Source organism: Paramormyrops kingsleyae, chromosome 17, assembly GCF_048594095.1.
Source record: "Paramormyrops kingsleyae isolate MSU_618 chromosome 17, PKINGS_0.4, whole genome shotgun sequence".
NCBI classification, from domain to species: Eukaryota; Metazoa; Chordata; class Actinopteri; order Osteoglossiformes; family Mormyridae; genus Paramormyrops; species Paramormyrops kingsleyae.
The window spans coordinates 24,263,264-24,275,858 of record NC_132813.1 but is presented as its reverse complement, the minus strand read 5'-3'; the positions used below and the strand labels follow the sequence as shown (position 1 = coordinate 24,275,858).

Here is a 12,595-nt window from a genome sequence, read left to right as displayed (position 1 = left end):
CAAATTGACCTTCGTTACAACGTACAGCCTCATCTTCCGAGCGCGCGCACAATTCAGAATCGGCTGTTGCCGGCCATCTACATCGCTTAGCAACGCCTAACTGTATGAACTTATCCTCACGAAGCATTCCACGCCGGCCGGACTCCTTGCATGCAGCCCCCTTTTTTTCATGATTTTGCATGGTGTCATGCTGCCGCATATCAAGCAAGATGCCTGCTAAAAGGAAACAGATTTCGCTGACCGACAAGGTGGAAATAATTCAGAATTATACATGGCAGCCTTATACTGCCGACGCGAACTAAGTTCTGAAACTGTGTGGTTATTGGGGTAATTGTGTGACATATAGTGAAAGAAATTAACAAAAGACAGATGTCTAACACATGTATCGAAATTTATTTCAGCCAATTGAATCATATACAGGTGCATAATTTCGGTTTGACATTAGGTTACAGTAAGGCGATTTGAACGATAAGCCGGCAGTGGATTTTGCGTTATGTCGGCTGTCTATGAGTAACTGATATTAACCTAGTTTGAAGAATATAGTTCCTATTACAGTATATTCTTCAAACTACACAAGCTGTATGTCATAGTGTCTACTTGAGGGGTGTTTTCTAAAAGTTTTTTTATATACATTTTGTGTTCTATCATTCATTTTGAGGGACTTGGTTACAACGTACTATGGTTATAACGTACAAATTCTTAATTCCCCCGAGGTACGTTGTAACGAAGTTCGACTGTGTGTATATATATATCGGCCGATATATCGGATTTTAAAACCAACAAATATTTGTATCGGTATTGGCCTTCAAAATCCTTTATCGGTCGGGCTGTACTGATTACGAGAAAGATCTTGGTGTGTATGTTGATGCTTCCATGTCCCACTCTCGCCAGTGTGGGGAAGCAATTAAAAAGGACAATAGGATGTTGGGTTATATATCTAGGTGTGTGGAGTTTAAGTCAAGGGAGGTGATGTTAAGATTATACAATTCCTTGGTAAGACCCCACCTAGAATATTGTGTGCTGTTCAGCCAAATGGCTATTTCAATATTAGTTTAAATACTCGAACTCGTGGCCATAAGTGGAAATTAGCGGGAGGACATTTTAAAACAAATTTGAGGAAGCACTTCTTTACACAGAGTGTAGTTAGAGTATGGAATTGTCTTCCTGCTAGTGTTATGGAAGCTAAAACCCTGGGTTTCTTTAAATCGGAGCTAGATAAGATTTTAACAACTCTGAGCTATTAGTTAAGTTCTCCCCAAACGAGCTTGATGGGCCGAATGGCTCCCTCTCGTTTGTAAATTTCTTATGTCCTTATTTATTTACAGAAAGAAAAAAATCTGTATGCGTCATTTACGCTTAACTCCAAAAGATTACCTTTAGGCAAAACAGCTACTGCTCTACTCACTGTTACATACACGATAAGAAAACAGAAAATACACGATGGATAATTCCAAAATAGAAATAAAATACCCGGGTTTTAAATACAACCACACACACCCTTTAGTTGGCACGCAAATTGTAGCTCGTAATGGCGGACCAGAACATGTTCTTTTCCTTTACTCACGAAACCCTTCCTCTCTGTACACCAGGAAGCGTCTTGACCCATTAGCATCCAAAAGTGAAGACTTCCAATGAACAGTTGTCTGTGCGTTGTCCTCCTGGGCTGGCACCTCACAGCAAATCCCAATGTTGCATCATTCGTACACCCTGCTGTTTCCCCGCACACTGTCCCGAGCGAACTCTGCGCGGTGTCGTTAGCTGCTAAAACAAGTCTTCGGCGAGCAGCTGAACGCTTACTGATCTGCCATTACAGTCCCAGAAAGAAGATGGGAACAATAACTAAAAGAAAAAGTAGACGATAGCCACACAGCACAACCTTTGAAATTAACTGTAAACTTTAAACTTAGCTCATGCACCTAATAAATCAAAACATAAAGAGAACCTTCCTTTCTTCCACGCTCCCTACTCCTTCTCTCCTTCCCCATCAGCCCCGCCCCTCCCCAATACCAAGTGTTTTGACAGGCTAACCCCTAACCAATCACACTTCTTTAATACTTTTTTGTTTTTCCCATACACTAATTTTAAACAGCCTTATTGTCTCCATGCTGAACGCATATAAAATCGAAACCACTGCCAAACATTAAAACTAAACTTTATAAATTTACTAACTCTGCCACTACATATAACCATTTTATTAAAATAAATGCAATGCAATTGCCAGGGGTCGTACATTAGGAAGAGAAAGAATATATATGTATTGAGGGACGGAGGTGAGGAGCAGCACGACTAAACGTTCTGACTCTCAGTAGTCAGGTGCGCAGAAGGTTTAGTGAAATTGATGGAGGAAGAAGACCTACGGTTGTGGAAGGGTGTGCAGATGTGAAGGAGATCAGAGAGTTTCATTGAATTCAGGTGTTTCATTCGGATCAATTGCCACGTGTATAAAATTAAGAATCTAGACATGCAGTCAGGTTTACGAAGATTTGTAAAAGAATGGATCATTCTGAAGAGCTCCGTGAATTGAAGCATGGTACTGTCATAGGATGCCACCTTTGCAAGTCGGTTTGTGAAATTTCTTCCCAGCTAGATATTCCACAGTAAACTGTAAGTGGTATTATTTCAAAGTGGATGTGTTAAGGGAAAACAAAGTCAATGACGAATTTGCAGGCTACTCTGGAGCCGTGGAAACATCTTATGTGGAGTGACAAATCAAGCTTCTCTATCTGGCAGTCTGATGGACGGGTTTGGGTTCAACAGATGCGAGGAGAATCTTATCTGCCTGACTGCATTGTTCAAGCAAGGTCCATAAAGACGTACTTGGGTGAGTTTGGTGTGGAAGAACTTGACTGGCCTGCACACGCGGTTTGACCTCAATCCTGTCAAACACCTTTGGGATGAACTAGAACAGAGATTGCAAGCTAGGTGTTCAAGTCCAACATCAGTAACATACCTCGCAAATGCTTTTCTGGATGAATGGGCAAAAATTCCCACAGACACACTCCAAAATTTGTGGAAAGCCTTCTCAGAAGAGTGACAGTTATTGTAACTGCAAAGGGGATAGTGGGAGGGGGCAACTCCATATTGATGCCTATGGATTTAGGGTTGGATGTCATAAAAGTTCTTGTAAGTGTAATGGCCAGGGGTCTCAATACTTATCTCCATGTGTATGGTCTGTTGAAGGGGTTCTGGTAATGACACAGGCAGCTGAATTCTGAATAAGCTGAGGTTTGTGGTGGCGTTTATGTGGAAGGGAAGAGGATAGCATTGCTGTAATTAGTGTGAGATACAACCAGAGCATGTACAAGAATAGCAGTGTTGTTAAATTTAAGAGATGGCATAGACCAAACTTTGATAGATACACATAGGTCCACATCAGATTTTTGTAAACAACGTGTAGAGTGGTGTAACAGGTCAGATTCTACTATCCAGGATGATACTCAGACTTATAACCTGGAGGGACAGAGGAACAATGAAATTGTCAACTGTACGGTCTGAATGAAGCAGTTTCCCTACTAGGAAAGTTTGGAAAAATTAGATGAGAGCCAGAATTAGACAGAAAGGGAGGACGCTGAAAGAGTACAGTTATGGCGCTTTTCCACTGCATAGTACGGCACAGCACGGTTCAGTACAGCTCACCTTGGTTTGGCTCAGTTTGCATTTCGACTGCAGTTTAGTGCCGCTTTAGAGTGGGCGGGATTATTCACGTGTCGTTATAGTTGCGCCGCCTCTATTGCCGTGACATCATCGTAAATGCGCCACAAACAAACACACAACAATGGAGCATATCGACGGAATGGTGTTCTTCATTTTCGGCATGTGGATGTTTTTAACAGCAAGACCATTTTTAGTTAAAACAAAATGGTGCGTCCGAACCTTCGCTGGCTGTGCTAAAAATCTAGCGGGTCTGTTGTGTCTCGTGTCGCAAGTTCAGTGACGCAGTAATGACGATTTTCTCCGGCCAATCAGTGACCAGTAGAGTTTACACGTCACGTTTTGGTAACGGTTCGGCGCGCTTGGAACCTCGGCTGAGGTGGTACTAAAAAAAGGACCAGGTACCAGGTACTGTTCCCAGTGGAAAACCCCCCAAAAGTGAGCTGAACTGAACCGTGTCGTGCCGTACTATGCAGTGGAAAAGCGCCATAAGGCTTAGTAGACAAAGCCGGGTGTCACCAGTGTAACACTGGAACTGAATACCAGATTTCCTGAGGATATGGCCAAGAGGTGATTTTGCGTAAATTTTTCTGATCACAGAATCACGAAATCCTGGATGGACTGTATTGTTTGAAATATGACTATATGTGAATGCTACACAATGATAGACAACTTCTAAGATATATTAAATGGCTACTGCATATGTGTCCTTGAGATGTTTGAGGATATTTTTGAGAAAAAGTTGCATGTTTTATACGGGTGTATCGGTACAGACAGGTCACGGTTCGGTTCACACTATAGTTCTGACATCACGGTTCGGTACGGTTCCGATACAGTGAAGTTAAGTAACAAAAAATTCTAAAGCATGAGCCTTGGTTTGTTTTCGTTTATTTTAAATAAACAGCAGTGTTAACCAGTAAACACACACTCTTGCTTATATTTTCATGTATGGATGACAAAAAACAACTGAAACATCTTGTGTTATTAATAGAAATTAGCAATTAATATTAGTCTTACCTAATAGAGAGTAAGTGAGATGGCAGGTATGGCATTCTTTTGCCAACTGGCAACTTTAGTTTCTTTTTTTCAAAAATAAGGCACAAGAATATTTTCACATTTTCATCTACTATGTAGTGAAAACAGCAAACTCACAGTGAAAGTATGCACTGAAAAAACATTTCTTAATATTTTACAAAAAAATGAAGTTATTCAAGTATTATTCATTTAAGTAAAACAAATCACATTTGTGATTAACTGTGTGATTGAATGTTGTATCAGTCAATTATATACCTCTGAAAGGTGCTCAGACTTCAGATTTTATTTTTAAGTTTTTCTTCAAAAAAATTCATTTGTCCACATTGTCTGTTGCAAGGGCCGATCGGCTGGCAGTTACTATGTCACCTGCTGTTGAAAAAACCCTTTCACTGGGGACTGAGGTGGCTGGTACAGCCAGAAAACATTTTGCCATCATGGCCAGATTAGGATGAACAGACTCATGAGCCTTCCACCAGGCAAGTGGGTTGGAATCGATTGAAACACATTCTTTTGCCATGTAGGCATACACTTCCTCCCTCAACTGCTGCTTCAAATCAGGCTTACTCCTCTGACCAGATTGAAAATGTGAGTCAAAAAGTTCAGCCATAGCTGACCTCCTTTGTAGGAGGGGAAGATGCTGGCTCTGATGTCACTGGAGTTGGACTGGCCAGTATATGTAGTGCATTCACTCACATCCTATAGTGTTAAATCACAAAAAGAAAGATAGTGATAATTAGGTCAATTAGGACAGAAGAAATTATTATGAGGTATTTTCATATAAAATATCAACCTTAATATAAGATACATAATACATACCTGTTCTGTATTGCTCAGAATTTCTGTGATGAGATTGTCATAGATTTTTTTGATGACAGGCAGGATCCAAATGAGGAAGTTTCTTGAATCTTGGATCAAGAGCAGTACACTTGTGAAGAAAGTCCTGAAGACCAGGGTCAGAGTATCTGTTTTGCACGTTTTCACTGATGACATGCTTGATTTCTCTGGCAGTAGCAGGGCTTGTCCTTTGAAAAATGCAGGCGCACACAAATTTGTGCACCTAAAAAGTGCTAGGTGCACAATTTTTTTTGTGCACCCTAAAAGTGCTAGGTGCACAATTTTACCTTTTTTGTGCGCCTAAAATGTGGTTGGACTTTGGTGCAATGGGACAAAATCCAAAAAGTCCTAGTGTTAGTTGTTTTATCCTAGTTTTAATGCTTTAACATATTTTGTAGAAACCCATTTAAAGTGAATCACTTTTTATTGGTGAATAAAATTTGCAATTCAGAATTCAGTCTTTTTTGCATCAATACTTTGGAGATTGTCCTCAATTTGCATAACACTTGCTGCAGAAGGCTCAGAGGGGAAGAGCACCATAATATTAAGATTATATGGGCCAAAACTTAGAGATGGCATCCAATAATTTGTATGAGCCAAATTCTGTTTCTCCACTGAAATTCATTTGTTAGCCAGTGTCTTCTCTGAAAACTTAATTCTTGGATGAAAAACACATCAGCAGTCGATCCCAGCAGCAGCCAATCCTTAACATGTATACAGCTAAGACTAACTAGTTATGAAGATGCCATCTCTTAAGTGCTTGAGTATTTTTGAGTAGGTTGCCTTCCAGGATATAATCTGTAACTAGACCACAGGGTGAGTAATGACAGTAGCCAAGGATATTGCTGTTGGACTAGGACTAGGAGTGGGGATAGCTCAATATTAAGAGTTGGACAATAGGGTTGGGTCGATAGTAGATGCCATCGTCCATCGCCGATAGACATCACGATGCTGAGCCGACATCGCGATCCTCCGCCCCACCCCCGCTGCAGCAGCAACCAGCTCACGAAAAACACACCACTTAATCACACTATATAGCCAAATTAAATGCATGCTTTCAATTTCCGCATCTTTACTTATATTATTATTATTATTATGAGGAAATAATAACAAGGAAGTTGTTATAGCGATCACAATACAAATTACAGTGAACTCCAAACGAATTACACAAACTAGTTCGTTTACATTAATAAATGAAGCATACAGAAACAGCAGAATTTTTTTTTTTTTAAATTAAATTAGATTGAATAAACTACACCAAATATGCCTTTTTCATGGTTTTACCATAACGAACAGAACGTCTGCGCATCTAAATCCTACACACCACTTCAGGCGTATCTCGTGGCTGTCCTGTTTCATTCGGTCTAAAGCTAAAGTATTGCCAGAAAGGTGAATTTGCACCTTTTTTTACCAACCGAGTTTGTCGACGCCATTATAACGACACAGATCACTGTGCCTATTCCTGCCAGAGTCCCGCGGAAAAAGTGATTGACAGGTGGTAATTTGTGTGTAACATCTTTATTTATTTATGGTTTGGTTATGGGTAAAACAAAGACCATGCGGGTCAGGTAGTGGAAACGGTAGGCTAAAATTAATTAATTCGTTATGAATTAATTGTTTAACACCAACCATCGCTCCCCTCCCCAAAAACGTTGCATTCTGACACGAATGACCCTTGTTATCTATGCTTTTTTTCGACGCCATTGTTGTTATGAATAATTCCGTGGAGCGTCGAGTGGTCACGTGACAAAAGGCGCGTACAATTGAATTCTTTTTTATTGATAGGCGCGCATTTCTTTGCGCAGCTCCTCACCATTTTAGGCGCGTGATGGCGTGCACGCGCAATTGCGCACCTTAAAGGACAAGCCCTGCAGTAGGAGTGTCAACATCTTTTTGTTCCATGGACTTTAGGATCATTGTTTTGAGGGGTAGGATAATTGAAACTGATGGTGTTGTTTCAGTGCTCAGTATTGTAGTGATGGTCTTCAATGGCTTCATAATCTCTATCACCTTCTCCCCTACACTGACCTCTTGGTCACACAGGTAGGAAATCTCCTTGTTTTTGAGGGCCCGCTCTGTTAGAGCGGAGTAGACAGCAGTTTGCTGCTCTAGATACCGCTCAACCATGTCATAGCTTGAGTTCCAGCGTGTGGGCACATCGTTGATGAGAGTGTTTTGGCAAGTGAAGCATTTCCTGCTTGAGTTCTAAAATATTAGCTGCTGTTGTGCTTCGATGGAAAAAAGAAATTGCTCTTCTGATTTTCCCTAGAAGTCGAGATACCTGGTTGATTGCCATTGCTTTTTGTGATGCTAAATTTAAAGTATGGGCAAAGCACCCTATATGTGGACCCAGTCCTGCTTCACTTATAGCATTAACAACCACATTGTCTGTGGTTACTGCGATGGTAGTTGTAGGCCCTTTTAATTTCCACTCTGCTACTGTCTCTTGTAGCTTCTCAGCTAGGTGAGCGGTAGTGTGCTTTTCATAAACAGGACGCGTTTTGGAGAACAGGATTTTTCATTTCCCACTCAGAGCTGATAAAGTGGGCGGTCACTGTGAGGTAGCATTCTGTAGCACGAGAGGTCCATAAATCAGTTGTTAACGCTACAGCAGGTGCAGCGGCCAGCTCACTTTCGATCACAGCTCGTGTATGCCGGTACAGTGCAGGAACCACTGCCTGGCTCATGTGCACACGGGATGGAATGTTGTAACGAGGCTCGAGCACTTTTAATAAATACTTAAAGCCGGGGTCATCTACCACTGCATAAGGCTGCATAGCTGATGAAATATGAATTCCAATTGCTTCTGTAATTTTTTTAGTTCTGTCTGCACTGGCATCTAGAGGCTGTTTAAAAACTGCTGGGAGCAGCAGTTGGACTCCGGGTTTTTTTTGCCTCGCTCCGGTGGTTATTTTCACATCTGGGTGATGCCGTCGAAGATCTGTTATCATATTTGATGTGTTTCCACACACACACCCTACAGGTGCCGAGCAACGCCGACACACTGTCTTTGTCCGATCTACGATTCGCACTCCATTGCCGTCGTAATTCACTGGGAACCCAAAATAATCCCACACGCTTGATTTAAAAGATGCAGGCGGGTCTTCCAGCTCATCTGTACCGTTTTCAGTAGCCATGTTATGAGCGCTTTCACGAGATGCGAATCAGCTTGAAGCTAAACTTTTTAAAGGTCGCTGTTAAATGTTTCCGTATGAAACTCATGCTAGTAAATTTAGTTCCGCATTGCTTTAATCGCGTATTCTCCGCCGTACCGCGTATTCTCCGTACGACATCATGTACCGAACCGTGACCCATGTACCGTGACGGTTCGGAACGAATACATGTACCGTTACAGCCCTAATGTTTTATGTTTTCACAATGTATTAATTTTCTTTGCCTGTATAGATGTGTAGGGAATTGATATGTTGAATAAAGGTAACACCTCTTTCTCTAGACTTCACCTTCAGGGTGAATATTTGTTTGCTGAGCATCATTGTAAATTTAATTTTTAAATTTATGAAAACTCTTTACAGGTAGAATAAGAGAAGGAACCCATTCAAAAGTTTGGGGTCACTTAGAAATTTCCTTGTGAAGGGGAAAAAAAAAAGTTTTTTGTCCATTAGAATACATAATAAAACTGTGTAGACATTGTTAATTTTGTAAATGACTATCATAGCTGGAAACGGCTGTTTTTAATGGAATATCTACATAGGTTTAAAAGGTTTTTCATTAGAAGACCTTTTTCCAATTATGTTGACACAGATGAAAATAAAATAAAAGAAGCAATAAAACTGGCTTTCTTTGGACTAGGTGAGTATCTGAAGCATCAGTAATTGTGGGTTCGATTTCAAGCTCAAAATGGACAGAAAAAAAAAACTTTATACTGATGAGTCTCAGAAGATTCTTGTTCTGAGAAATGAAGGTTATTCTGTCTGAGAAATTACCAGGAAAGTGAAGATCTCGTACAATGCTATGTACTACTCCCTTCACACGGAGCAGCACAAACTGACTCTAACCATAACACTGCACAACAAAGTTTTTGCTGTTGGGTGTTCCTTATAGATTTTTGGCATGAAAAATTATTGAGCTAGTATCGGGAAAAATTCATTGTAGAGTCTTAAAGCACTTAATGTAAGTCGCTCTGGCTAAGGGCGTCTGCCAAATGCTGTAAATGTAAATGTAAAATCGCATCCAAATTTGCCCATTACGTACCGTTTCATCGAAATCTTCAGTTTTGTTATGTATTTTTCTTATTTTTGTGTCCAAAATTTTTCATTTCATTAAGAAACATTAACAATGTTTTGTACAGTCTGGGAATGTGAAATGTAAAAAGGCCAGGTTGGAAGCTGTTCTGTGGAAGTTTGCAGCCTGGGCAGCAGGCTATAAAAGTGGCTTGCATACACAGATGCTGCTCATTGGGTTAATAAAGACCTGATAGTGTGTATGTATTGTTTCAGAATATAGCATTGCCTCAGTAGCAATGTAATAAGTAAGCTAGATGCTATAGGTGTTTGCAGTATGATTAGTGTCGGTCGATATGTCTCGTCAATGTCATAAGATTCTTCTATATTTATGGTGAATATATGCTTGCACCTTAGAGATGCTTAGTGACTACTCTTGTGAAGAAAGCATATCATCTGTACCTCGGCTATAAAATCGATGATCGAGACAAGGAATGGATGCCTCACATTTGTTGTGCGACAAGAGCCTGGCTCAGAGGCACTCGAAAGGCAATGCTGTTTGCTGTCCCGATGATATGACAAGAACAGAAAGACCATGTGACGGACTGTTACTTCTGTTTAATGTATCTGGTTTCTGTGCTAAAAACAAGAAGTCAGTTGAATACCCTAATCTGCCTTTAGCAATGAGACCCGTGCCACATGACAACAGTCTTCAAATTCCAAAACCACCAGAGGAATGTACCTTAGACGAAGCAGATGAAGAAACTGCAATGCAGGGAACTGGCAGTGACAATGATCCGAATTTTGAACCGTGCTCATCAGGTGATCCACAACTCATAACAGTCAGAATTAAACGATCTGGTTAGAGACTGCAGAAATAGAATAGAATAAACCTTTTATTATCCCACGAATGAGAAATTTAGGTGTTACAGAATGGTGTTTGCTGTCACCAGGTACAAATATTTCTGCTTACTACTGTTGGACACTGCAACGTGATGCACCTGACATTGAATACGAATGAAAATCAAGAGCAAAACACTTCTAATTATGTTAAACTTAATATTGTATGAGAAACATAAACCCGATTAAATACGTTATTGCCAGTACACAGTTACCTGTCTATTTCTGAGAGTTCCTTAGTGTTGCAGCAAAACCAAAAATATATTTGTGCCTAGCCACCAGGTACTTGTCGCAATCAGTAAAAACTTTTCAGGAAGTAGAACTTTAAAAAAAGAAAAAAAGAAGGTTGTGCAGTGTTATAGATTGACTATACAAAATTTCATTTCTGTTTTTCTCAAAAACTGTACGTGCTGGAAAGAAACTGAAGTCAGATTTGAATTCAGCAGCAAAACTTCTTTAGGAACACCACTTTTTATTTTGGAAACAGAAAATAATGAAGCTAGCAGCTTCATTAAATAGTAGCCACAAAAAAGACATATCTCAGAATGGGAAATATAAATAAAAGACAGATGGGCAAATGAACAAAGGCACTGAAAAGAGGAAGATTGGGGGGGGGAAAGTGCTATGGACAGACAAATCTAAGTTTGAGGTGTTCGGATCACAAAGAAGAACATTTGAGAGATACAGATAAAATGAAAGGATGCTGGAGGAGTGCTTGACAACATCTGTCAAGCATGGTGGAGGCAGTCTTGGGGCTGCTTTCGTGAAGGTAAAGTGGCAGATTTATACAGGCTAAAATGGGTCTTGAAGGAAGGGTATCACTTCATTTTGCAAGGCCATACTATATCCTGCGGATGGCACCATGTGCCATGGTCATCCTACAACAGGACAGTGACCCAAACACCACTCCAAACTATGCAAGAACTATTTAGGGAAGAAGCACTCAGCTGGTATTGTGTGCGTATAATGGAGTGGCCAGCAGTCACCGGATCACAACTTTATTGAGCTGTTATAGGAGCAGCCTGACCGAAAGATACCTAAGAGATGCCCATCAAGCCAATCCAACTTGTGGGAGATGCTTCAGGAAGCACGGGATAAAATCTCATCAAGATTACCTCAACAATTTGACATCTAGAATGCCCAAGGTCTACAAGGCTGTAATTGCTCCAAATGGAAGACTTGTTTGATGAAAGCAAAGTTTGAAAAACACAATTATTTTAATAAAAAAAAATATTTCTAACTTTGTCAATGACCATTTCCTATTTATTTAGCTATATTTCCTATTCAAACTCATTTCATGTATGTTTTCATGGAAGACAAGGAAATTTCTAAGTGACCCCAAACTTTGAATGTCGGAGTAAGTATTGCTTGTTGATTTCACCCTAATGACAGTTTTACTATGTTTTAAGGCTTTGCATGACAATTACCTGACAGGAGATTACAAACGTAGCTCATCTAAGGCGAGGTTCAGCCATTGCACTGTGGCCGTGTTGACTTGTGTAAATCTCAATGACATAATTTCTAGAAATGGGTGACTGCCTTTGTGCTCTACCCTGATATATAAAGAATCTAGGATTAATAAATTTAATCTTGTATGTGTTCCAGAGCCCATATCGGACAGTACTTAAAGATACAGCCATTCCCACCATTTTTGACCTGACCAGCCATTTGAACAATCCACACAGCAGACACCGAAAACGAATTAAAGAACTAGTAAGTGTTTAAATTTGTTTTTGTTCCTCTGATCTTTTTTCTGCTTATTCGAATGCTTTATTTCTATGCATTCTAATGGACAAGCATTTTTAGGACTGCTTGTTTTTTAAAAGAACTGAATATGATGGACATACATTATTTTTAAACAGACTGAAGAGGAAATCAGGAAGATAAAAGAGAGGCGGTGTAAGTTTTCATCATTTAAATATAAACTATAGTATATAATGAACACATCAAGTTGCTTGATTGCTCACTCTCTCTCGTCCTCTTCCTCCTCCTCA

General features: G+C 40.1%; 1 protein-coding gene across 2 annotated transcripts in view; it reads left to right on the top strand.

The window, feature by feature from the left end:
- Positions 1-12,595, top strand: part of LOC111833651 (52 kDa repressor of the inhibitor of the protein kinase-like) — a 28,489-nt gene that overhangs the window by 12,726 nt on the left and 3,168 nt on the right. For both annotated transcript variants that reach the window (XM_023792154.2, XM_023792155.2), the window contains exons 3-4: positions 12,207-12,314; positions 12,464-12,500. In XM_023792154.2, coding sequence (XP_023647922.1) covers positions 12,207-12,314; positions 12,464-12,500 — 145 coding nt within the window. The remainder of the gene's footprint in view (positions 1-12,206; positions 12,315-12,463; positions 12,501-12,595) is intronic.